Source organism: Salvia hispanica, chromosome 3 (genome assembly GCF_023119035.1).
Source record: "Salvia hispanica cultivar TCC Black 2014 chromosome 3, UniMelb_Shisp_WGS_1.0, whole genome shotgun sequence".
In the NCBI taxonomy this organism is placed as follows: Eukaryota; Viridiplantae; Streptophyta; class Magnoliopsida; order Lamiales; family Lamiaceae; genus Salvia; species Salvia hispanica.
In genome coordinates, this window is record NC_062967.1 from 31363078 (window position 1) to 31388907 (window position 25830).

The 25830-nt window shown below is 36.7% G+C and overlaps 6 protein-coding genes and 1 long non-coding RNA gene across 11 annotated transcripts in view; 3 read left to right on the forward strand and 4 right to left on the reverse strand.

Moving 5' to 3' along the window:
* LOC125216037 (tubulin-folding cofactor A-like) overlaps nt 1–481 on the reverse strand; it is a 5604-nt gene extending 5123 nt beyond the window's left edge. The window contains exon 1 of the mRNA XM_048117640.1: nt 323–481. The gene's annotated coding sequence lies outside the window, so the exon portion shown is untranslated. The remainder of the gene's footprint in view (nt 1–322) is intronic.
* Nucleotides 1–3030, reverse strand: part of LOC125209868 (40S ribosomal protein S27-2-like) — a 5119-nt gene extending 2089 nt beyond the window's left edge. Inside the window, exons 1-3 of the mRNA XM_048109445.1 lie at nt 2965–3030; nt 2741–2871; nt 2414–2590 (exon numbers count right to left, since the gene is read on the reverse strand). Coding sequence (XP_047965402.1) covers nt 2414–2590; nt 2741–2871; nt 2965–2967 — 311 coding nt within the window. The 5' untranslated portion in view covers nt 2968–3030. The remainder of the gene's footprint in view (nt 1–2413; nt 2591–2740; nt 2872–2964) is intronic.
* Nucleotides 3031–5981: 2951 nt separating this feature from the next.
* Nucleotides 5982–11398, forward strand: LOC125213508. The gene is made up of 4 exons (XM_048114097.1): nt 5982–7293; nt 8594–9165; nt 9243–9465; nt 9807–11398. The coding sequence occupies exons 1-4, from the start codon at nt 6046–6048 to the stop codon at nt 11157–11159; spliced, it is 3396 nt and encodes a 1131-aa protein (XP_047970054.1). The 5' UTR covers nt 5982–6045; the 3' UTR covers nt 11160–11398.
* Nucleotides 11399–14803: 3405 nt separating this feature from the next.
* On the forward strand, nt 14804–16882 carry LOC125212599 (uncharacterized protein At4g14100-like). 2 transcript variants are annotated; one of them, XM_048112813.1, is made up of 3 exons: nt 14804–15316; nt 16276–16462; nt 16755–16882. In XM_048112813.1, exons 1-2 carry the CDS (start codon nt 14869–14871, stop codon nt 16458–16460), a joined length of 633 nt encoding a protein of 210 aa, XP_047968770.1. In that variant the 5' UTR covers nt 14804–14868; the 3' UTR covers nt 16461–16462; nt 16755–16882. The 2 variants fall into 2 exon arrangements, with proteins under 2 accessions (XP_047968770.1, XP_047968768.1); XM_048112811.1 differs by lacking the exon at nt 16755–16882 and having other exon boundaries at nt 14806–15316; nt 16276–16621.
* On the reverse strand, nt 16854–19112 carry LOC125212594 (protein NRT1/ PTR FAMILY 6.1-like). The gene is made up of 4 exons (XM_048112804.1): nt 18893–19112; nt 18590–18807; nt 17915–18495; nt 16854–17836 (listed from the first exon to the last, which is right to left on the reverse strand). The coding sequence occupies exons 1-4, from the start codon at nt 19110–19112 to the stop codon at nt 16951–16953; spliced, it is 1905 nt and encodes a 634-aa protein (XP_047968761.1). The 3' UTR covers nt 16854–16950.
* LOC125212600 lies at nt 18340–21937 on the forward strand. 4 transcript variants are annotated; one of them, XR_007174755.1, is made up of 5 exons: nt 18340–18478; nt 18600–18778; nt 18857–19168; nt 19250–19341; nt 21717–21937. It is a non-coding gene; the product is annotated as an uncharacterized LOC125212600 (long non-coding RNA). The 4 variants fall into 4 exon arrangements; XR_007174754.1 differs by having other exon boundaries at nt 18857–19341; XR_007174756.1 differs by having other exon boundaries at nt 18904–19341.
* A 363-nt stretch (nt 21938–22300) lies between these two features.
* On the reverse strand, nt 22301–25738 carry LOC125212597 (peptidyl-prolyl cis-trans isomerase FKBP19, chloroplastic). Its single transcript, XM_048112808.1, has 9 exons — nt 25422–25738; nt 25150–25275; nt 24298–24383; nt 24157–24207; nt 23866–23946; nt 23730–23774; nt 22867–22922; nt 22659–22734; nt 22301–22578 (listed from the first exon to the last, which is right to left on the reverse strand). The coding sequence occupies exons 1-9, from the start codon at nt 25546–25548 to the stop codon at nt 22477–22479; spliced, it is 750 nt and encodes a 249-aa protein (XP_047968765.1). The 5' UTR covers nt 25549–25738; the 3' UTR covers nt 22301–22476.
* Between the last annotated feature and the right edge of the window lie 92 nt (nt 25739–25830).

Below are 25830 nucleotides of genomic sequence, written 5' to 3' on the forward strand. Positions count from 1 at the left end.
ACAAGCAGTCAAGAATCACAAGGCTATATCATCAATCAATATAGCAAGAATTCAAAATTCTTATAAAGATCAAATCTTTTACATTGTTCCATTTTTCCCAGATCCTTCATTTCCTTATATTCGTGAACTTAGAAACATTCGTCCTTTAAAGTCGAAAGAATCGAAGTTTACACGATTTTTCAAAACTAAACCAATGTTATTGGAACAGAGTGACATACCAATCAAATAAACAAAAGTAAGAATGAAACAATGCACAATTCATATCTTAAAAACAGAATCAAGAGTCTGTTTTCCCAGAATAGCCAGAAATTGAACTAATTACCTGGTGTGTGAGAGTGTAGCGACTGGACAGAGTGAAGTATGGGTTTCTCGGGTTTTTAAGGGAGTATTATCGGGCTACTGGGTCGGGCCGGATCTTATATTCAAGCTCACACTACCATCCACCCACCGGGCCGGCTCGGTCCATGTATAATTTGTCTGAGGTGCGACAACTGATATGGACAACTGGACAAGTATATGAGCCACTTTACTTCATTTTGTTATCCCATATACTCCCTCCGTCCCATAGTATTAGACTCACTTCTTTTGGGCACATTATTTAAGGAATTGATATTTGTTAAAATGGAGAGAGTAAAGTATGAGAGAGGGAAAAAGTAAGTGGAGAATAAAATAAAATAGATACTTTTTGCTAAAAATAGAAATGAGTCTAATATGTTGGGACATCCCAAAAATGAAAGTTGGTCTAATACCTTAGGACGGAGGAAGTAGCCTTTTTTTTCTTGGTTTCATGATTTCCTAAATCATATGGTTGAATTTGTTTTCATGTTTTATAGATTTTGTTCTTTTTTGGTTTCGATTAGTTCAAATCATTATTAGGATTCTTTATTTTGCTTCGACTAGCTTTGATTTTGCAAGGATTGGCTATTTCAATTTTGTGCTCATTTTCAAACCAACCACTAGCCTAACTTTTTAAGAATCGATAATAAAAATAAATATTAAATCAATACTTAAACTGATACTACTACTATTTATTTATAGTTGATAGATAACATTAAAACAAGATTAAAAAAAATGCTTGTAGCCTAAATTATTTTATACAACTAGATAAAAAGGATTAGTTATAGTCTATATCTAATCTTTTACAATCTTTTCAAATATATCTAATCGTCTTAAAATATCAAATTAATATCACTATAAAAAACATACTAAAAACACAAAAATTAAGACACAATTACTTGTGTTGAATTTTTTAAAAGATAAATTAAGGATAAATTAAGTTAATCTTTTGCTTTTTAGTACACTTTTATTTGTGTCATCTAATTTTAGTTGGAACACCGACAACTTTTTAAAGTGTTAATAGTGTATTTAGATTACAAATTAGTATTTTAATTGCATTAAAAAATATTTTTAAAGAATTTTTTGGTTGTAGACTTGTAGTGTATCCATTTTTCAAAAAATTATCAAAATTATCATCCAATTCAATTTTTGATATCACATTAATAACATAGCATAACTTATTTATCTTTTTCCGATGAGAATTATTGTCTATCTCATTTAACATAATCTTCTTTTGGCATGTCGATAATTTTGATAAAGGTTTAAAAGATTAAGAATAGCATTGATATTTTAGATAATTAACCCTGATAAAATATTAATTTACCTTTTGTTATTCCCCTTCCCCTTTTCTTATGAGCATCGAATTGACGAACACTATTACAATCCAAATCTAGAAGCAAACAAAAATGGTTAAAATTACAGGAACATATATCAATCCCAAACAATTAGATAAAATCATACGATTCCAAAATAGTTCCACAAAACTAGATAAAATTATTTTTGCCAAAATACACTATCTATTTGACCTAAATCTCCAAAATTTTAAATTTACAGAGACAAAATACAGCATCCTTAGGTCAAAATAAAACCTGTGACTTTATAGTTTATACCATACAATCAAATTTACTTTTCATATGCGCAGATAAAACTATATATATCTTTCACAATTAACAAACAAATAATACCTCCAATATATTTCCAAGTCCTGTTACCAAACAATATAAACAAATACTAAAGCCCTACAAAGAAGTTTAAAAATGAAACAATTTGGAATAATTAAAAATAACAGTAATATCCAGCAAAATTAAAAAGAAACCAAACAAATATCTAAAAAAAGTGTAAAAAATGCAAACTAAGTATGATAAATAATCACTTCAAAAATGCAAACTAAGTATAATAAATAATCACTCCATTATATAAGTCTGATACCAAACAACGCACCGAAACCATAAAACCCTACCAAAAAAACAAGTTCAAAGTGATATAAATCGGAAGAAAAATAAAAATAACGGTAATCCCCAGCGAAATTCAAAAGAAATCCAAACAAATAACCAAAAAAAAAACCAATTTTTAATACTTGCATGATGGTGATGCCTCGCCCTTTAGCCGGAAGGACGATGATGGTGATGCCCCACCCTTTAGCCGGAAGGAGCAGCCCTCGGTGAGCTTGGCGCGCCCACCCGTAGGCTGGCACAGCACCGTCTGGCAGTTGCTGCACATAACCACCGTCGTCGAGTGGCTGAACACCGTCATTCTACACGCTCAAACCAACACAAGTTAATATCAATCCAATTTTTAAAAACTCATCTATAGTTATTAAAAAATATGACCTAAATTCTGCGTTCTTATCATATTTTGTTTGTTTATACCAAACTATCTGAAAATAATTATTCTGAAACCCTACATGTTGAAGCAGCCCGGGCATTTGACGTCCATGAAGAAAGAGTTTGGCGTTGGAATTAGGCGCTTAAGCTTGTGCTTGCTCTTCTCAAGAGAAGGCGGTGGGTTGAGCAGATCGTAGTCGTTTGGCAGGACCTATTTATAATTAGAAAGTAATTACCAATAGGCCAATTTGATTGTGAAAAAAGTAATTAAATTAATAAGATTTGATGTTCGATAAAAACCTACCATTTTTCTTCCCTTTCCTTTTCTTCTACGGCCGGAGACGGCGGAAGAGATTGAGAAACGGAAACAGAAACGGCGATAACGATAAGAGGAGAGAACTAGGTTGTTTGTCTAGCGCAATATATAACGAGAAAATATCGCCAAATCTAATTATTATATTCGTAATCTGTTTATTAAGATATGAATTTAGATACATTATTTATTTATTTCGTCTAAATCTTCAATAATACTACTAATTATTTTATAATTATCATAGTTATTAATTTATTATTGTGGATAAATGGAGATTGCAAAATTTTACCAACTCTGATTGTTTTTGGTCACCCCTTTACTGAAAACATCATCGCAATAGTTGGGTTAGTGGGGTGACTCAATTGATTCCTTATGTAAGTGAAACGGTTAGACTAACGATATTGGGATGGTATGACAGTATGACACTGAAGGTATAATTGACGTTCGATCGAGAAACCTAATATCTTATACCATCTTTCTTCCTTCTTCAGTCAAAGATGAGGCTGAAGGTTTGATGATATGTTCAGTCAAAGATGATCTTTCTTTCCCTCTTGTACCATCTTTCTTTCTTCTTCAGTCAAAGATGAGGCTGAAGATTCGGTGAAAATATCAGTCAAAGATAAATAGAAAAGATTAAACTCAAATCTAGTTCGGGTTGAAAAATAATATACTAAATAAGTATTATGATTATTAATTTATTATAGTGAAAAGCGAAAATGACAAAATTTTAGCAACTCGTTTTCTAGTAAGATTAAGCATTATAAAAAATGATACACCTTACTCATATTTATACACCTTCCTTATTTATAAAAATCTAGTTTTTAATGATATTTTATTAAATAATAGTAGTATCTATATTCTAAATAATTTTACTAAAAGTATTTAGATATTCTAATAACTAATTTTAGAAAATTCTACTCCATAATATCTAAATTTAGATAATTTCTAAATATTTCTACTACAAAATCAAGTATATTTCTTTTATTCAAACATAAAATGCTCATATTTAACCACACCAACATTTCTCCCATATTTCAACAATTCTCATTTCAACCATAGGACATGCTAAGTCTAACCTTATTTTCAACCTCAATTTAAAATACAACTCAAATAACCAATTTGAAATTTGAAATATTTTTAAAATATCATGTGAAGTTCATTCTTTTTAAAAAAAAAAGAGTAAATAACATATTTAGACCTTATACTTATCACGACGCGCATTTGCAGTTTTTATACTTACAAAATATCATTTGCGGTCTCTATACTTGTACTTATACATGTTTTAAGGTTCTTTTACCTTTTTTCGAGTGAATACACCCCCCAAATAGGTAGAGGACAAATTGTTACATTATTTGAGTTTTGGATTGTATTTTTGGCAGATTAGAATCGATCCAAAGATTCAAACTTTTAAACAATAAATTCAAATAGAGGATAATAAAAAAATTATAATCTGTGAATCAATCCAAAAAATCATAATTATAAAATTATTCTCCTCGAAATTAAATAAATTCAAGTTTCATATAAAAAAAACCCATCGGATCCAAAATTCTAAGCCATTTGGTCAGATATTTAACATATAACAAATCAAGGCCCAGAAAAAATGATTTTACATTATAGAAAATTTTGAACACTTTTAAAGAAAAAAAGAAAATTAAAGGAAAATATGATGATCATTATTATTATTACAATTACAAATATTATTATAATTATTATTATTCTTATTATTATTAAATCTCTACTTAGATTTGATCTCAATCGCACCTCAATGTTTGAACTTCACCATTAACACAAACTCTACCTCCAATTTGTTCATCTTAGTTGTTAATCCACCAACATAGCAAAATATGAATTTTACAAATTTGCCCTCTACTCCTTTGAGGGTGTTTTAGTCTTAAAAAAGTAAAAAAGTTAGAAGAATCTTAAAACGTGCATAAATGCAGGTATATGGATCGCAAATAATATTTTGCAAATATAGGGAAGCAAATGTCCGACATGCCAAGTATATGGCTTAAATATATATTCACTCTAAAAATTACAAATACTCCAACTAACCTATGTGTATATTTTTAGCTATTCAATAAAATAATTTTGTTAATTTAGAGCACTCCCAATGGGTCGGCGTTAAATCCGGCAAAAAATCACCGATTATCGCCGGGCGTTGGGGAGAATTCGGCGATAATTCGGCGTTAATTCTACCGAATTAACGTCAACTCCCGAAAATTCGCCGGATTATCGCCGGATTATCGCCGACCACTGTGGGCGATAATCCGGCGATAAAAATAGTTTTTTTTTTTTTTTTTTTAATTTCCCCCCTATAAATTTAAAATTTAATAATTAATTTAAAATAAATAATTTCCCCCCTATTTTTTTTTAATTTTCGTCGTTGTAATTTTTTACTCGTGTTTAATACAACGAACTTTATTACTATTATTTGTCTTGTCTTATAAATTAGCTAGCTTTATTATATACAAAAATAAAACAATTAAATTAGTAATGATGTAAAAATGAAATGTTGAGTTAGGGAGAAATAAGGGAGAAATAAGGGAGAAACCATTGGAGCAGTTGGCTAAAAGTTGGCTAAAAACTGGGGATAAATTTTGGTGCTGATATGGCAGAAGTTAGGGAGAAATAAGGGAGTTTTTAGCCGGACCATTGGAAGTGCTCTTATAGTATATTTTATGAGAAAAATAATTTTAAAAAAGAGAAAAAAAAACCAAAAATCTATTATTGTAAAAATTTATATGCCTCAATTCCATATTTTAAAAATAAAAAATCAGTAATATTTAATCTTGAATTATGAAAGATCAGTAAATTTGAAGTTACAAATTTCTCTTAAAATTCAGTGATGAAAATTAACCATCAATTTTGCCAGTGGACCCACTTGAAACCAATCGTACGGCCAGCGTGCTCTGAACCACGTCACGGAGGGTGAAATGACCATCGTACCCCTGTCTCGGTTATGAATTAGCGCCATCAAAAAGGTCTATTCAGAGCTCATCAGTCTTTGACTCCATATTTTTCACTCACTCCGATCCGATCACGAAAACGAAACCGTTCCCCGCCGCCGGCAATATGCTGCCGCCGGAGCTCCAGCCCCGGGCTTTCCGCCCCCACATCTCCCCCTCCACCAGCGCCCCCTCCTTCGCCACCTCCTCCTCCTATAACGGAGACCAAAACCCTAACCCTAACCCTCCGATATCCTTATATCACGGCGGAGCTGCCGGAATCGGCCGCCGCTCCAGCTCCTCTAAGAAGAACTCTCGATTCTCCCCCTCCTCCTTCGTCCACAATGCCAGAATCGCCGTCGCGCTCGTCCCGTCCGCTGCCTTCCTCCTCGACCTCGGCGGCGCTCCGGTCGTCGCCACCCTTGTCGTCGGCCTCATGGTCGCGTATATCCTCGATTCGCTCAATTTCAAATCCGGTTCCTTCTTCGCCGTCTGGTTCACCCTCATCGCCGCGCAGATTACCTTCTTCTTCAGCTCATCGCTCTACTACACCTTCAATTATGTTTCAATTGCTCTTCTCGCTGCCCTAACTTGTGCATTGGCGAATTTCCTAATCGGAGTTTGGGTATCGCTGCAGTTCAAGTGGATACAGATCGAGCACCCTACTATCGTGCTCGCTCTCGAACGCCTCTTGTTCGCTTGTGTTCCGCTCATCGCTTCCACGCTTTTTACCTGGGCGACTGTTTCTGCAGTGGGTATGTGGAATGCTGCTTACTATCTCATGGTTTTTAATTGCGTTTTCTACTGGCTGTATTCAGTTCCCCGTGTGTCCTCGTTCAAATTGAAGCAAGAAGTGAATTTCCATGGAGGTGAGGTCCCCGAAGATAGTTTCATTCTTGGGCAACTTGAAAGCTGTGTGCATACGCTGAGTCTTTTGTTTGTTCCTGTATCGTTCCACATTGCCTCCCATTTTAGGGTTATGTTCTCATCCAGTGCTGCCATCTCCGATTTGTTTCTGCTTTTCTTCATTCCCTTTCTGCTTCAATTGTATGCATCCACAAGAGGGGCATTGTGGTGGGTTACTAAGAACGAGTACCAGTTGCAGAGCATTCGATTTGTCAATGGTGCTGTGGCTTTAGTTGTTGTTGTTGTATGCCTGGAGATTCGTGTTGTTTTTCATTCATTTGGGCGGTACATTCATGTTCCGCCACCTCTGAATTATCTGCTTGTCACCATCACAATGCTTGGAGGAGCTGCTGCTGCAGGTTCTTATGCTCTTGGTATGGTTTCCGACGCATTCAGCTCACTCGTATTCACTGCATTGGCTGTCACTGTCAGTGCTGCTGGAGCGATTGTAGTCGGATTTCCTATCCTGGTACGTAGTTTTCTTGTCCATTTACAACTTTGGTCATCTGATAATGTGATTTTCCTTTTGTAACTCCTTATTTGAGGATTGGTTTTGTGAATTTACTCCTTACTTAAGGTGTGCCTTTTTCTTTCTTGTATTAGCACGTTCTGGTAGCTTTGGACTGTTATTGTTACCTTCTCTGATATTGTTTTGAGAACTTTTATGGAATTTGCTTAAGTTTGTCCAATGCTGAAAGGAATATCTTCTCTAAACAGAATGCATAATTGACCATATTCTGTGGATGGTGCTATCTCTCTGACTTGTTGCTAAAGTTAGATGAGTCCTCATTAACTATTTATTATTCTTAGTTTAACGAGTGTTAGATTTACTACTGCAAAGGAATGGGATGCTGAGTATCATGATAAGGTTATCTAGAAAATACTTATAGAATGGATCATACAAACCACGCTTTCTCAGCATGTTTTCACCTCATTATATAACTCCAAGGTTTAAATTTATTTAGAGAGTAACGAGTTACAACAGGCTGCATGCATTTTTCTTTCTGCTACTGTTGCACCAACTATGCTCTTTTAAGATTAGATTTAGAAATCTCATTTATGCTAGACCTTAACTCTTAAGCTATGTCCACTGAGTGATGTTTTGTTTAAATCAATGATTTTTAAGACTTTGTCAGCCATTCCATGATGAATCTATAAAAATTCAGCATGAAAGTTTCTATCGGTGCTGCTTTGATATTTAACCTTTGAACCTCTACTTGGACGTATAAAGAGAAACATGGATAACAATTTCCTACTGATCTATTTTTTACTCCTATGAGATGTAGTCAAATCCATCCGTTTAGATTTAGTTCTGCCTAGGTTCAAAATTCATTCATAACTCTGTAAATAATCATGCATTATACACACGTCGATGTCTGACTGGATATCCCGATCCTCTAATTCCATGATTGTGAAAAGTACATAGTCAATAGTGTCTGGCTAGCATAGGTATTTTGGTCTAAAAAGAGTTTGGTTTCTTAGTGAAGATGTGATTTGAATGCGAAGACTGTATATACTGAACTAAAATGGTTGACCCATTTGCCATCTATTTTTTCCATCTGTTTAGTATATATTCTGAAAAATTGATCCATTATGTTGATACTTTATCCCCATTCTCTGTTTTTACAGTTTTCAATGTACAGAAAACAATTTTAGAAAACAATTATTCACTGGAAAGTAGGAAAATTAATGTATATTGTGATCCCAAACTTCTCTTTATGATTTATGAGTGTAAAGCATGCCTCTGAACGACTCCTTTTCCTTTACAGTTCCTTCCACTCCCTTCAGTAGCTGGATATTGTTTGGCTCGTTTCTTCACGAAGAAGAGCTTGTCATCATACTCTGCATTTGTTGTGTTGGGGAGCTTGATGGTTGCTTGGTTCATGATGCATAACTACTGGGATCTTAATATTTGGATAGCAGGCATGTCATTGAAATCTTTTTGTAAGCTTATAGTTGGCAGTGTGCTTCTGGCAATGGCAGTTCCTGGTTTGGCTGTTCTTCCTCCACAATTTTCTTACCTCACTGAAGCTGGATTGATCGGCCATGCCTTCTTGTTGTGCTATATTGAGAACAATTTTTTCAACTATTCAAATGTGTATTACTATGGGATGGATGAGGATGTGATGTACCCGAGTTATATGGTTGTCATGACTACTTTTGCGGGTCTGGCCATTGTCAGGAGACTTTCTGTAGACCGGAGAATTGGATCAAAAGCAGTTTGGGTTCTGATTTGTCTTTATTCAGCAAAGTTGTCCATGCTTTTTATGGCTTCAAAGGCTGTTTTGTGGGTTTCGGCTGTTCTATTGCTAGCAGTATCTCCTCCTTTGCTGCTTTATAAGTACTAGCAAAACCTTTTTTCCTATTGTTAATGTTGCACTTTTCCTCATAAACCTAATGGGTCTGGTTACCTTGCAGGGATAAATCTAAATCATCAGCCTCAAAGATGAAACCTTTTCAAGGGTATGCACATGCTGGTGTGGTTGCCCTGTCAGTCTGGTTTTGTCGTGAAACAATATTTGAAGCCCTTCAGTGGTGGTATGGAAGACCTCCATCTGATGGCTTACTATTGGGCTCTTGCATTCTCTTGACAGGCTTAGCTTGTATACCGATTGTCGCTTTGCACTTCTCACATGTCATGGTACAGTTCTTTATTATTATTTTGATTGCATGTTCATGTTTTTATTTCTATCTAGCTTCACTTATAGATAGGACCAAATGTTTTACATGGCACGTCATATGTTTACCTCGATTATTTTGATAATAATTGCTTGATGCTCATAATCATATAGCGCCAAAAGATTCTTTATACAGCATTCTCAAGTATTAGTCCATCCAGTATATGATACTTGGAAGATTAATATCTTCTTTTGCATTTTCTATCACTTCTAAAAGGCATTGTTGGTTAGCATGTATGCTTAGCAAATGTGTTTTTATTAGGAATTTAGGATTAACTGAAGATTTTTCGATCTTCATTTGCAGGCTGCAAAGAGATATTTGGTGTTGGTCATAGCAACTGGTCTGCTATTCATCGTGATGCAGCCTCCAATTCCACTGGCATGGACTTATCACTCTGACCTAATCAAATCTGCACGCCAATCTGCTGATGATATTTCCATATATGGCTTCATGGCTTCAAAGCCAACGTGGCCATCATGGTTGCTTATTGCAGCAATCCTTCTCACTCTGGCTGGTGTCACCTCCGTTATTCCGATATCTTACATTGTTGAGTTGAGAACATTTTATGCCATTGCTGTGGGAATTGCTCTTGGCATTTACATATCTGCAGAGTATTTTCTTCAGGCAGCAATTCTACATGCTCTCATCATTGTCACCATGGTGTGCACGTCTGTGTTTGTGATCTTCACTCATCTACCTTCCACTTCTAGCACCAAGTTCTTGCCTTGGATGTTTGCTCTAATCGTGGCCCTATTTCCGGTAACATATTTACTGGAGGGCCAAGTGAGAATTAACAAGGCTTGGCTTGGAGAGATCAGAGATGGAGACATGGCCGAGGAGGACAATAAGATTGCGACATTACTTGCTGTTGAGGGTGCAAGGACATCTCTCCTTGGTTTATATGCTGCTATCTTTATGCTTATAGCGCTTGAGATAAAGTTTGAGTTAGCTTCACTTATTCGCGAGAAATTTGCGGAAAGAGGTGGACTTCGACACAGTCAGTCGGGTGAAAGCAGTTCAGCTATGGTGCCTCCTAGATTGAGATTTATGAAGCAACGCAGGGCCTCTACTATGCCAACATTCACTATAAAGCGGATGGCTGCAGAAGGAGCCTGGATGCCTGCAGTTGGTAATGTTGCCACTGTAATGTGTTTTGCAATATGTTTGATCTTGAATGTGCATCTCACCGGAGGATCAAACCGCGCCATATTTTTCTTGGCACCTGTCCTACTGCTGCTTAACCAGGATTCAGATTTCTTTGCTGGTTTTGGTGATAAGCAGAGGTACTTCCCTGTTTCTGTCGCTATCTCCACCTACTTGGTGTCGACTTCCGTGTACAGTATATGGGAAGATGTGTGGCATGGCAACACAGGATGGGGCGCTGATATCGGGGGACCTGACTGGTTTTGTGCTGTGAAGAATCTGGCCCTCCTTGTAATGACCTTCCCAAGCCATATCCTTTTCAACCGTTTTGTTTGGAGCTATACGAAACAGGCTGATTCAAGGCCCTTGCTTACCATTCCGCTGAATCTGCCGCCAGTCATAATGACGGACATTATCAAGATCAAGATATTGGGGCTTCTTGGAGTTATATATTCCTTGGCTCAGTATCTGATTTCGAGACAGCAACATCTGTCCGGGTTGAAGTATATTTAGACAAGATGTGTTGAATGTGTTATTGCTAATTTACCCTTTTTGTTGCTTAAATGGCACATGAGATTTTGGAAAAGGCTCAGGTGGCATGGGCAGGGTTGGGTTGAGTGCTGGAAGCAATTGCATCGAAGATTATACGTGAAAATTACGTGCTTCTTGCTTGTAATTTGTACAATGAGGAAACGGACAGGGTTAAATTCAATTTATACAATGAAGAGAATTGCAGGTTGTGTGTAGTGCAATCGACTGTGGTGATTGCTTCCTTTAACTCTCCCTTCCCTTTCCCTTTGCTTTTTGGTTGCGCTTTCTTGCGTGGGAGAAGTGGTTGTGAAAAAACGGAATGAAGAGTGTAATAAGAAGGTGCACAAAGAATCTTTATTGATTTCTTTAAAAGAGTAAAAGTCGATTTTTGTTCTAAACATATGATCAAAATACGAATTTGGCCTTTTGAGAAACGGGTTCATAACAAATGAAAATGTCGCCGAAGTAGTCTTTTTTTTATGATTCCGCAAAAAAATAAAAAAACTAATGGCTTGAGATAATTGCATAGTGGCATGACCGTTAGTTTTTTGACAGAACCGTAAAAAAAAGGTCATTCTGATAAGGATTTTATTTGTTATGAACCTGTTTTTCAAAAGGTGAATGTTTTGGATCAAATTCATATTTTGATTATATGTTTAGGATCAAAATTGACTTACTCTTCTTGGAAAAAATAGAGTGGAAAGAGCAGTGTGCAAATTTGGTATGATCATCTCTTTCGTTTTCTTTTCAATTGAAAAATACTTGAAAATTTGTCATTTAAAAATAACTTTTGATTTGCTGTTTTTAATCACGCAACATTCAAAGTTCACAAAGTAAATTATACTCCCTCCGTCCTAAAATAAGTGACTTACTTCTTTTGGGCACGAGATTTAAGAAATGGTATTTAAATAAGTTAAAGTGGAGAGAGTAAAGTAAGAGAGAGGAAAAAGTAGAGGAGAGAAGAGAGAATAAAGTAGGTGGTGAATAAAGTAAGAGAGATGACTTTTTGCTAAAAATGGAAATAGGTTACTTATAATGGGACACCCCAAAAAGGAATACAAGTCACTTATTTTGGGACGGAGGGAGTATAACTTCTTACCATTAATTTTATTGATAATTAGTCATGCGGATAATTGCGAATTGTAGTAGAGTTATTGATTAATTTGCAAACTGAGGCTGCTTGCAACATTCGGGAATAGACGATGATGGAGATGAAATTGAAATAGGCTGAGAGGTACGAGAGAGCGAAAGACGAATTGTATACTCCCCATGTTCCATTAGAAATAAATCGTTTGTTTTTTCACACATGTTTTAAAAAAATAATAATAAATAATTAAAGTGGAGAAAAAATAAAGTAAAAAAGAGAATAATATAAAGGGAACTCTCCTCTACATTATTCTCTCTCTTACTTTAATTTTTCACCACTTTATTTATTTATTATAATTTTTCCAAAACAAGTGCGCAAAAGCAAACATTGCATATTTAATGGGACAGAGGTAGTACTTCATTTCTTTTAAGATCCAAATAGTTTGAGCTCTATTCATTTGCGAGATAATATCTTACTGATATTTTATTTTTCGATTTTTCTACGATTCAAAGTTATTTTTTTTTCCACTTAACTAAGTTATTAGAGCATCTCCAATAGCGGCTAGCCCACCGGCTAGCCGATTCGCGGCGCTAGCCGGTCGGCTAGCCGAACTACTGCGACCGGTGAGCGCCGAATCGGCTAGCCATTAGGCGAGCGCATGCCGATTTGAAGGTGTTCGCCGATGCGCTGACCGCCATTGCAGGCTGGTGCGCGATCGGTCAGCGCAATTTTTTTTAATTTTTGAAACACTATATATTCACGATTTTCACGTCATTTTCATTTGCACCAGGCACATGCCGACATGGGGTACCTCACGATGAAGCCGGCTGCCTCCAAGCACATGCCGACATGCGCCAAGTGAATGCTCATATTCAACTCCAAAAGGATTTAATTGAAGAATTGTGGGCACGGAAGACTGCACGGCGATAGTTTTTTTCTTTATTATGTAATTTTTTTTAATGAATGTACTTTTTTTAAAATGAAATTAATATGTCTCGTAAATTTAATTCTGTAATTTATCGTAAATATAATTTCGTAAATTTAGTTGCTTTTGAATTATTTTGCTTAAAATAATGATGTGTCAGATGAAATTTTAGTGCTGATAACGTGGCAGGAAGAGAGAGTGGCTAGCATGTGGCTGGCCTAAAGCCATTGAAGATGCTCTTATAAAGTCCATCGTAAAATGAATGTATTTTATAAAAACTGGTCACATAGTTTTTCACTCATATTCCTTCACAATTTGATATTCACCACGTCAAAATAAACATTATATGGTGACCTTAATAACTACTAGTAATACGTAGTAGTATTTCTTTTCAATCCAAAAGCATTTTCTCTCGGTTCTAAATAATTATCTAACACTCCCTCCATCTTAATAAAAAATGAAACATTTTTTTCTTTGAATTGTCTTATTAAAAATAAAATACTTTTTAAAAGAAAAACAACACTCTGTTTTTTTATGTCTCTTAATTACTCTCTGTTCATTAAGTAGTAATTCACAAAATATAATGCATAATATTTCGTCTCTTGATTTTGAATGATATGTTGCATTTGAGGCACGAGCAAAGCTGACATAGGTCGGCGATTTATTAATGTAGGTTTCAGTGACATTTACTAGTGTTAAATATCCATGGACTTCAATATTGAGCTAACACTCACAATAATCTATATAATATATAAAAGGCTGACTTCCAGATAAATTTACAAGAGTGGCATTTAATTTAAAAAATTATATTAAATTAAATATATATAATTTAAAGGTCATTAAACATGTGATTAGGTGGAGTGAGTGATAGGTTTTACTATGTTACATGTAATTAAGTGGAGTGAGTGAGAGGTTTTACTATGTCATTCAAATTTGGTTTAAAGTTTGATTAGAATTCCAAATAAAAATATTTTTTGTCCTTTCATCAAATGCATGTAGTGTGAATTGTTCGATTGTGTACTTTCATGGATCCCATCTTATGCTTTGCTCTATGGATGACATTTTAATACATATCGATTATTGATTTTGTGCATTGCAAATTGATTTTGTTCCTTATTTTATTGCAGTTTTAGGTGAGACATGCGGCTTTAAAGATGACAAACGAGTTATTTTACCTATAAGTTATGTTGAAGAGTGACGAATTGAAGGTTTTAGTTTATAATCATAAGATTGATTTTAATTTTAAAGTTAATGTAGTGTATAAATAAGTTTTAAAAATGATGAGTAATTATCCATTGTGTTTAATTCTTTATTGTGATAGATTTTTATCTTCCTATCCTATGATTTAATGTTTAAACATTATATTATGTGATTTGTTTCAAATTTATTATGCTTCAATGTTGATTTGTATAGAATTTTTTATTCTCATATAACTAAAATTATTACTCATGTTGTTCATTGTTAATATTGATTCTAATTTTATGTAATTAATTTAAATAGTGCATAACACATGCGTAATACTAGTTTTCAAAAATTTGTAGTACTACTAATTTCTTTTTGTAATTTATCTGTCTTTGGGAGTTGGGAGTAGTAACAAAATAAAATAATTAATCTCCTTATCCAGAGAGAGTGGAATTTATCAATCTCTCCACAAAATTAACAGAAACAGTCCACAATCAATGCCTTCCTCCGCTACCTCCGCTCTCCTCCTCCTCCTCCTCGCCGCCTCCGCCGCGGCGGAACCTCCGACACCTGCGCCGTGGCCGCTCCAATTCCACTCCATCCTATACGTCAACTACAGCGGATCTCTCAGCCTCATCAACCTCTGGTACGACTGCCCCAACGGCCGCAACTTCAACATCATACAAGACCAGCTCGGCTCGATTTTGTACGATCTCGAGTGGAACAACGGCACCTCCTTCTACTACTCTCTCGATTCCGCCAAAACGTGCAGCTCCGCGCAGCTCGATGTCGGTATTCTCCGCCCCGATTGGCTCCACGGCGCCGAATACCTAGGCCAGGAGAGCGTCGACGGATTTCTCTGCAATGTGTGGCAGAAGCTTCGTTTCATTTGGTATTACGAGGACGTCGTCACCAAGCGCCCTGTTCATTGGGAGTTCTACACTGGTAAATCGTCTTATTTTGCTTTCTGATGATTGTTGTTTGATTTGTTATCGGAGTTTAGTCTTTGTTGGTTGAATTGATCGATTTGATTTGCGAGGGTTTAGTGGATTGTTGGAGTATGAATTCAGAGCACAACTTTTTGCATTAGAGTTGTTCTGCTATTTGTGTTGTGCAATTTGCAAACGCAGGGTAGGTTTGATGCAATTGTGTTTTTGGCGAATACTACAAGTTAATTGCTGCTTTAATGGATAGTAGTAGTATAATATGATTGGGGCAAATTGCCAGGAAAACGGTGAAGGTTGGTCAAATTCTGATGTGTACCACCGAAATGTGAATTTATTTTGGTGAAATTGTATTTGAATGGCAGCTTCTGTGGACATCATCATCGGTCGGTCAGTTAATGACGTCGTCTATTTGTAGAGAAAACTCGGTGTTTAATTGAAAATCATCAACAATACATTACTTTATATTACTTGTAGACGATCTATTTTTTTGCCGTTGGATAATTGCAATTAAATCTAAACTTCATGATTTTTATGACTGATTTATAGAGTAGCAAGACGAACCAGAATTTGACGCAGAATTAAATATGACTCACGCACAAGATTACTAAGTAGATTTCCTTACTGTAGCATTTCCCACTCCACTGAATGCTAGAGTTGGAAGTTGCCCGTCTTTCTTACTGGACATTATGAAGCCAAAATCAATGTTTACTGTCACCTTTTAAGTGATTTTCTCTTATTGTATGCTATAGAAGTAACCTTTAGGTTTAATTTAGAATATAAGGACAGTTAAGTACATAGCAAATGATATCTCTACAGTGTTTGCTCAATTTTTTCTGCTCTGAGACTGAGGGGTGTTAATTTTGGACTGGAGGACCATGTCGCTGCTCTTGTTCGATTATGGAATTCTGTCTGATGCGATATGCAGTTCATTTATTTTGTTTATCCCAATAACTGCAGGAAGATCAATCCATGTAATGACTTTTGACGTGGGAGCTGTTCTTGAAGACGAGAAGTGGCAGGCCCCTGTATATTGTTTCGAGAAGAAAGAAACTCAAACTGATCGTAGATCTGAGTACAGACTCAATGTTGGTTATTTTGAACCGCAACTTAAAGGGATTCTAGGAGGGTCAATGCAGCTCTAGATGTAATCTTGCTCATAATACTTAACTATCTACTTTGTCCTCTTTTCTGATTCTGATATACTGCGAATAACTAGCGAGTTGTGGTGCCTACCGCCCTTGTGCATTCTCCATTTTCCATGACTGAAGAAAGATTGAGTTATATATCATCTAATTTACTTGAATTGTTCTAAATTCCATTTTATGCAACTTGCCTGTGACTGTTTAGACTGTTCTTACTTTGTTTGAGTCATATACATTGTCTAAGCATTTGTAATGATATGTATAATGAAGTTGTTTTTTTCTAAATGTTTTAAGAGTGGAGAAAATATGTTTCTCAACATCTCAGAACAGTGGGCATTTCAGCAATGATTCTGTAGGTTTCTGTAATAAAGCATTTGACATGCCGATGAGCTATTAAAGAGATGCCGGTGGTTGATTGAAGACACCGGCTGCAGTTACGATTTGCATGAAAATGGAAGCAGGAAATATAACCAGTCTACAGAAACAAATACTAAGGTAATGTATGATCCCTGGTGCTAAGTTGCACATTTGCTTGTTCTCTTGTTTCTGTCACCTGTTTTGCTCTATACTGATACCTATGTGCTGCGAACAAAAATGCGCAGAAATTGATCACGCTCATAACTGTAAGCAGCCAGTAGAAATTATCGAACCGGCCAGTGTTTATATTCTGAGACAGCCAAGTGGGTCTTCTTTTCTCTTCATTGCCCGTGATAGACTTGACGATGTTGTTGAGTATGGTGGCTGCAAAGCAACCCAAACCACCTGCAACGGCAGCGTATGCAGAGCCTATGCTTCTCATGGCATCCGGCGCCTCTTCATAGAGAAACTCCAATAATCCGACAATGCAGAACACTTCAGCAATGCCGATCAAGCAATACTGTATGAGCAGCCAGTATGCACTTAGGTCCGGCATGGGGGTCAAGAAACTGGCCTCGTAGCCGTGTTGTATGGCATAATGTCTCCTGTACCTCTCAAAGATTCCAGCCCAGGCCACGGACACAGTGGAGACAGCCAGGCCGATGCCCACCCTTTGCAGCTGAGAGGCACCGTGAGGATGCCCTGTGATTTTCCGGGATAAGGGAACAAAAACTGAGTAATACAGTGAGAGCAGTAGGAATATGCTGAGTCCAGGGAAGACCGGCATGCACGTTACGGGCAGCTTCAGACGGCCCATGTGAGTGTTTAATGTGTAGGCCTGTTGTACTGATAGAGTCAGAAATTCTGTTAAGATAAGGTTGAGCATAATGGTGCAAGCTGGAATTGGGACCAATTTCAGAAGGATCTTTATCTCCTCGACTTGTGTGACCGTGCAGAGCCTCCAGGGGCTCGGATCAACGCCGTCTTCTTTCAGCTTCAGAGCTGCCTTGTCCAAGCATCTGCAGGTTCAAAATTGATGCAAAATCTTCAGATCAAGAGATGGAAATGGTGTTTAATTCTTTCATGCAAACACTTACCTGAAATCATCAGTATGCGCGATCTTGCTGCTACCCTTCACGGCTGATCTTTTGCCCGGAAGCTCGTACAAGCCGACTATCTCGCTGCTCTGAAACGAAGCCTTTCTCTTTCTAAAGGCGGCAACCAGGACTTGTGCGACCCGGGTTAGCGGGCTTCCACCGGGTAACCTGTGCCTATACAGAGGAGTTCCGATAAAGAAAACCAGGTTCGACATGCCCATAGCTATAGCCAATGAACCAAAGGCGCTACCCCATCCGTGTTTGATCTGAATGTACACTACTGCTGTGAATGCCACGATTGCTCCAACGGTGACTGAGAGGTAGAAGAAATTGAAGAATCTGTCGAGATGCTCCTTGTAATCTTTGCTTCTTTCGTCAAACTGATCAGCGCCAAAGGAAGAGACGCACGGCCTAATACCCGCGGCCCCAAATGCTGTAACGTAGAGGACCGTGTATAGGTAAAGCATCTGCCATGGTTCTGCAGGCTCACAGTTGCCCATGAGAAGGGCAATTTGGTCACATTTGTCTTGATTTGGCATCAGACTAGTCATGGTTGCACACAAGGTAATTCCTGTTAATCCCTTTCAAGAAATAACAAATAAACATTGAGTTTGATATATCGATCTATCAATATATTAAGAAATGATGATGAAATCTGAAGAATTGGCTTCTTACTGCAAGATAGATTGTGGTGAAGATGGCTATGGTCCAGTATCTCCCGAGAAAGGCGTCGGCGAGGAAACCACCGAGCACGGACGAGGCCTGCGATATCCCTAAGAAGTTGTTGACCGCGTTAGCAGAGTCCTCAAAAGGGCGATGCATCACGTAGAACATGAATGCCACCATGTTCACAGACAGACCAAAGTAAGCCATTCTCTCCGCCATTTCATTCCCTGCAAAAGTTTGTATACATAATCAAGTAATTTTCCAATCTCTCTCAAGTAAAAAACACCAACCACACATTTCCCCTGTTATTACCAAAAATGAAGAAAGCAGCAAGCCAGCCACCGGTCTTGGACACGCTTGCCTCGGTAAGTGGCTTTCCGAGGATGTTCACAGGCGTTGCTCCGCTCATGTAGCCGCCCCCCAGGGCCGTCCGCCTGTCGTCGGATTCAAGAAAGTACATCCCCAGCCGCTTCCTCCGGTGAGGCGCCTCGACCGGAGCAACGGACGGCGACTTGATCTCCCGAGCAGCCATATGCCTATGTCGAGCCTTAATGCTGCTACTTATATGCAATGCGGCCACTAAATTCGGTCACATTTTTCCTTCATTTATTTGGTGTGAAGACTGTTGGGGTGAAGAGAATCAGTTGCTAACATATATCATTAATGCAGCTGCAATAATGGTTGGAAACACAATCAGAATCTACTCTCCCACCAAACACCTGCAATTTGGACTATGCCATCATCTTCCCCAATCATTACAGGTAAGCATGTATTCAAAATAAAAGTGTAGATAAGTATTTTTCATGGTCACTATTTGAATTGACTTCATACATAAATTTCATGGGTTATCATAGATCTTGAGAGTACTAGGAATATCATTTCATTTGAAGAGAAAAGGTTTATTGAGATGGACGATTTTTCACTGTGATGACAGGCTACGAATCAGGATGATAATAAATGTAATAAAGAGTGATCCAACTACTATGAAGACCCTAATAAATAGACATAGAAAAAATGAAGTAAAATCTGCAGCATTAATTGAAGCAGATGAGGAAAGTGGTTGGTTGGCCTCAGCCCATCTATCTCACTGGTTTTCGGCTCCAAACACAAAATCAATTAATTAGATCATCTACATTCCACTATCCAAATTTATCATTTTTTCCTTTATGATAAATGTGATATGCTACCTCCAAAAAAGTCTTGTTTTTTCATTTTTGTCCATCCATTAACATTAAAAAATTAGGTTTATGATAAGTTTTCTCTCTATTAAGGTATATCTCATTTTTTTTATTAACAATATTCCAACTAATTTTTCACTCTATACATTTCTTACTTAATTAATTTTTCATTAACAAGACTGTTCTTCGCGGCCGGAGTTAGTATCATTTGGATTGTTAGAGTGTCTCCAATGGCGGACGTCCCGGTAGGACGTCGCCGACGTCTGACCGGACGTCCGCCGTAGTGAACGGGAAGGGCGCCCACGCCCGTCCCATGTGCCCGTCAGATGGGCTCGCCCCTTACCCCCACGTCCGACCGGACGTCCGCGTTTTAATTTATTTATTTAATTTTTTTTTTGAAACTCTATAAATACGGATCGTGTCGAAATTTTAATTCCGTAAATTTTAATTTTAATTGTGAATTTATTAATTTTATTGCGGGAAGTCCTAGTAAAATGGGAAGGGCTAGTGATGACGTGGCAGGAAATTTTTGTGGGAAGTAGTGGCAGTCCTAGTGGGAAGGGCGCCGCCGGAGACACTCTTAGGCCAATGGTTTTCTGATTTAGGTCGATGAAAAAAAAATATTGAGTTCTTTTTCCCTTTTTTTTTCTTTCTGTAGAATTAGTTACTTGAAAAAACCAGGTGACATTGGTTGTGCCATTATCAAACTCATCTTAGGCGAGTATTTCATAAAAGTCGAACTAGAAAGTCCTATGTCCCGATTAAGATGTTAGATTTGTTTGTTGAGTATCATGATTTTAGGAATTGTTTAAGATGTCAGACTTGTTGGGTATCATGATTTTAAGAAGGTTGTTTAGTATATTATTTCCTCTTCTACCATAAGTAATTCATACGGGTCCCATTAAAAATGAGTCAATTTCTTTTTGGCAAAATGTAACACTATTATTCTCTCTCTTTTTTTTATTTTGTCTCTTACTTTATTTTCTCTCATATTTAACTTTCTCTCTGCTTAACTCTCTGAACATCATTTTTTTAAATCTCATGCCCAAAAAAAACGTCTTACTTGGGACGAAGGGAGTATATGCTTAAATAGACTGAAAAAATGCAATTGAATGTTGTATTAATTAAGAAGTAAAATATAATTGGAATTTTAATGAAAAAAAGGGAAAATGTAATTTTACGTATTAATAATGATTTACTCCATTTATTTTTTTTTAATAGAAGCCTTTCTTTTTTTGCACGATAATTAGATAATAATTGTTTAATATGTTAAGTCGAGAGAATTGAGTAGGAAAAAGAATAAATTAAGAGAGAATGTGTTTTGCCAAAACAAGAAATGACTCTATCATGTAGAAACGTACCAAAAAGGAATGTGATTCTATTAACACGGAGCAGATGGAGTAATTTTTTTTTAAATGAAAGTGCATTTTTGTTGGAATATACTAAAAAGGAAAGTGAGATAAAGACGTGGAATGAGTGTAGTATATTGTACTCCTTCCGTTCCATAGTAGTAGAGTCATTTTTCTATTTTAGGCATTCCATAATAGTAGAACCATTTCATTTTTTTAGTATAATGTACTCCCTCCGTCCGCCATTAGGAGTCCTGGTCACTTTTACGCACTCCTTTTGTAAAAATGATAATAAATAGTTAAAGTGGAGAAATGGTTAAGTAAGAGAGAGAATAATGTTGACAAGAGTCTTCTTATCATTATTTTCTCACTCACTTTACCATTTTTCCACTTTAACTATTTATTATCATTTTTACAAAATGAGTACGCAAAAGTGATCGGAACTCCTAATGGCGGACGGAGGAAGCAACACATTTTTCCCACTCTTGTTTTATCATCTCTTTACTTTATTCTATCTACTTATCCTCTCTTCTACTTTATTATCTTTTTGTAATTCATTACACCGTTTTCTTAATCTTCGTGCTGAAAAGAATGTCTTTGCTGCTATAGAACGGAGGGAGTACTTTATAGGTGCATCAAAGAAGCCCACGGAGTCTACGACAATGATGGAGCCACCAAATGACTATTTGGGCTTTTGTACAATATATACTTAGACTCAATCTAGTTCCTATTATAACTATTATTTCAGTTTGTTACTATTTTTGTTCTCTCGTTGCAAATTGTATACAAAGATTATATAGTGAAATCTTTATATTGACATTGCCCTCGGATGTAGATACACATCGTATCAAAATAAGTAAACAACTTACTCCCTCTGTTTTCTAAAAATAGAAACTTTTTGCTTCTTGGAATGTTTTCTTAAAATAGAAACTTTCTATTTTAGGAAATAGACTCCACAGTTCACTAATATCAATTCCACTACTTTTCTTTTCATCTCTCTAACTTTGTCAATTTTGCATTACAACCCGTGTCATTTCTAAAATTCCTATTTTTAGGAAACAGAGGGATTATATGTTTGTCTTATTATATTTATAATTACTTCTGCATTTACTATTTCCTAAAATTCAAGGTGTTTCCACTTATTTTGTTGCTCTAATTTGATGGATCATTACAATCTTTCCGCTATCAAAAACTTCTACCAAAATTGTTGAACTTGACATTGTAAGTGTAATTAAAATATCAAATACAATTGCACAACAGTACGTAATCAGACGGTTTCAGTGACTTAAACTCCAAAATGGGAGAAAATGTGTACCTCTCCTCTCGTCAACTTCAAGCTTGATCCTTAGACATGAGAGGAAACCAGATCTTAGCTTCTATTGGGGATGATTTTGAGGAGTTCGATATCAAAGAGGAGAGTTTTATCGATCAATCCTTGGTTCCTCAGCACAAAATCCAGTGCCCTTTGACCCTTCAATCAAGAGTTGTAAAATGAAAGCATTCAACAAGAGATGCAATGAAGCAACTGTAGTTACAAATAAAGAGTAGTACCGAGAATGTCGTTGGCCTCGGACCTTTCTTGTTGAAGTCATTATCAGGGTATCCTAGTTCAGGGGGGACAACGATCCTGTAACAATTTTCCAAATACTGTTAGATACAAGAGCAGAAAACTCAACTTAACCGCATCTTGTGTTGCTATTGTATTGATACCGACTGCTGTTACTATTGAAAGGCAATGGATTGGAGAGAGGTTCATCACCTTCGTATGCCACCTAGAGCCATGCCTGATACAGCTTCCTCAAACGCCGGGATGACCTGAAGATATATGCATAGACCGGCATAAGCATGGGGGGACACACCCACTTCTTCTTTACACAGTGAATGATACACCAGAAGACCATAAACGGGGAAACTGACAACCTTGTACTTTAGAAAAGCTACACCAACAAAAGTTTGCGTTTGATAACTAAGCTAGTGCAAGTTAATAACTATTATCTGGTCTTAACCATGCATTTGGTGCGCATGTTAGTCTTAGTGATTGATATGTGTTATTTTATGGCCACCTTGAAACCTAGGAGTATATTTTAGCCTAACTTGCCATTTTGGTGGGTTGCACTAACACCTTTGGGAGTTGGACATGAAATTACTTAGCCACCCTCCTATCTTTCTCACTCTCAATTTGTGGAGACATATTGTTGGGTATTCTAGTCCACACAAAATTTAACCTGATATACTTTCTTTCGCACAAACGTGAATTAAAGATATGGTGAATTTTTTAACCAAGCTACTAACTACATCAACTAGGTACATAACTAGCACAAACCATGATACATATCATGGTCATTATTCTACGTAGCTGAAGATAGATAGTCTACCAATTAAGCTCTAAGAGTATGGTAAGCTAATTTTTGTTTACCCTCTCAGATTGATGCATTAAATCATATATGAGCTTCACCAATCAGGGATATGGGATGGTGGAAGATGTCTCTTAGTCAGCAGTCCCGCATATTATGCTCTGTCTTATTTGGCAGCTCTATAACTTTTTGACTTAATATAAATCTACATATCAACCCGTGGATATGATTTATAATGCAGGACAGCAGTTATAGAGATATATCCTACCTCTTGTGATCCTAATCTGAACTTGTAGAATTCTTTGTCATCACCCTGCATGAGAAAACAAAGAATAAAGCACAAAGCCGAAAAGAAGGGCAAAGAAACCAAGCCATAATAGTATATGGTAGCATGAGGGAAATACAACGAACGAGCCACCCTTTGTCTTGTTGCGAGCTTCAAATATCCGGCCATAGTAACCAATGGTGAAACCATCCCAATCAACCTACATGCATCAACTGTGAGCTTCATTTCATGTTTTTTTTTGTTCTGTTATGTACGTGAATTGAAATGCAGATATCTTATAAGAAGTTAATGGTTTTTGAAGTAAAAATCATTTAGAGAGTTTGAGTATATACTTCAACATATCAAACATTTTCCATGATAGTTCCTTAAAATAGTCACTGTCAAAACATTGAGACGATGATGGGCTTACCACGACGATTTCTCCTATCTTTGGAGTGGGGCCAGTGCCTTTTCGCAAGTCCTACAAATTATGCACGTTTGGAGTAAGAAGTAGGAAGGATAACAGATGAAGATAAACAAAATGTAAACTTGCATGATTCCAGAAAGTGACCTTATACTGGAGACCTGAGTTTGTTTCTTCGTAGTCAGGATACCTCATCTTTGTCTTGCCATAATCCTTTCCACGCAATGCTGGCACTGTATGCTCCAAACAGTGAGCCTACAATTAGTCTTCAAAGCTACTAGGCTGCAAGTAATAATAAGATAATTATTCAAATAACTGAGAAACTCATGTGCTATCCATTTTAGCACTTGAGATATGGTGATTCACTAGCTAAAGCCATCTTATCATCTACATGACTACATTAACTTTCATCAAGTCTAAAGCTATAAAAGCTCTACTCCAAAGTCCTCATGCATATGCATTCTGAAAAGAGGGTATTAAATTTCATCAAAGCTCCAATAGAAATCTTCGGATAAAGCTACAGTCACTGTACACTATGATCATTGAATAAGGTATGCAACAGAGACAATTAGTCTGTTTCTTCTTAGATATCTACATATTGAATTTATATTTGCAAATGATTATATTTATTTCACTTGCAATAGCCATTATTCCTCTGATAGAAGCTTAAACAACAGCTATACACACATCAGAAAGTCTCAAAACGGCATTTGCTGGCATCCATTTTCCCATTTCCAAACATATAAGGACTTCTAATTGATTGATTGAATGCTTGATTAATCACATTCCACCTCTTTAGATAGGAATATAGCTCATCCAACCATTCCAATGTGTATTGGTTTCTCGAAATTTCATCGCATATATTACTTCCTCGATGAATTTCATTCACAAAATCACTAAATACAAAAACAAAAAACAGATGACTGGTATTGGGGGGAAAATTAGGGCGAAAAGTAGAACTTAGTGGAATCTAAACGAAGATGAAGAAACGAATATTACTGTCAGCGAATTCAGATGCGACGGAAGCTTCATCGCTTTGAGAACCAAAAGCCGATGCTGCCAATAATCCAATCGAAGACATCATAAGCTGCCTCCGATCAATCAGATCCGAGCTTCCAATCTCGTCTTCAAGGATTTGCACACAAAAGAAAGGACAAATCGTCACGAAATGGAATAAAAAAGTGAGGATAAACTGATGCTCATATAGCTCAGTATAAAATGGAGAACCGAGGAAGGAAATAAGAAGAAAAAGGAATGGTGAATGAAGTAACCGGAAGAGGTTGAGGAGTCGGAGAGACTCCGACAAACAATGCGCAGGCTCGAGAGCCGAGGAGTTGCGGCGGAATAGTTAGCCGGAAAAAGGCGAGGGAGAGCTCCGACGGCTGAAATCGAGGCCATTATTTTCAGAGAAGAGAGAAGTTTCTAGTGGAGTTGGCAATGCTTCGCGGGAAGATAACGGCCTCAGATTTTCTATTTACCGATTAATTACCAAATGCCTATTTTGCCCTTCCTTTCAAATACTTGGCTCTCATGCCCACCTATTATTCATGTCTAATATTGTCATTGATTCGCAGTATATGAAAAGCATATCTGATAACAGTATTTCGTTTTTTTTTTTTTTTTTTTTTATAACAGTATTTCGTTAAGTCATTTCAATACTATAAAATTATACTCCATGTT

Excerpts from the sequence above, each read along its gene's own strand:
- LOC125213508 (XM_048114097.1), top strand. The coding sequence starts at position 6,046 with ATGCTGCCGCCGGAGCTCCAGCCCCGGGCTTTCCGCCCCCACATCTCC. Across the intron at positions 9,166-9,242 it reads CCTCCTTTGCTGCTTTATAA|GGATAAATCTAAATCATCAG; the intron begins GTACTAGCAAAA and ends GTTACCTTGCAG. Across the intron at positions 9,466-9,806 it reads TGCACTTCTCACATGTCATG|GCTGCAAAGAGATATTTGGT; the intron begins GTACAGTTCTTT and ends CTTCATTTGCAG.
- LOC125212599 (XM_048112813.1), top strand. The coding sequence starts at position 14,869 with ATGCCTTCCTCCGCTACCTCCGCTCTCCTCCTCCTCCTCCTCGCCGCC. Across the intron at positions 15,317-16,275 it reads TCATTGGGAGTTCTACACTG|GAAGATCAATCCATGTAATG; the intron begins GTAAATCGTCTT and ends CAATAACTGCAG.
- LOC125212594 (XM_048112804.1), bottom strand. The coding sequence starts at position 19,112 with ATGGCTGCTCGGGAGATCAAGTCGCCGTCCGTTGCTCCGGTCGAGGCG. Across the intron at positions 18,808-18,892 it reads TGCTGCTTTCTTCATTTTTG|GGAATGAAATGGCGGAGAGA; the intron begins GTAATAACAGGG and ends AAACTTTTGCAG. Across the intron at positions 17,837-17,914 it reads GCGCATACTGATGATTTCAG|ATGCTTGGACAAGGCAGCTC; the intron begins GTAAGTGTTTGC and ends TTGAACCTGCAG.
- LOC125212597 (XM_048112808.1), bottom strand. The coding sequence starts at position 25,548 with ATGGCCTCGATTTCAGCCGTCGGAGCTCTCCCTCGCCTTTTTCCGGCT. Across the intron at positions 24,208-24,297 it reads ACTCAGGTCTCCAGTATAAG|GACTTGCGAAAAGGCACTGG; the intron begins GTCACTTTCTGG and ends CATAATTTGTAG. Across the intron at positions 22,735-22,866 it reads GCTCTAGGTGGCATACGAAG|GATCGTTGTCCCCCCTGAAC; the intron begins GTGATGAACCTC and ends AAATTGTTACAG.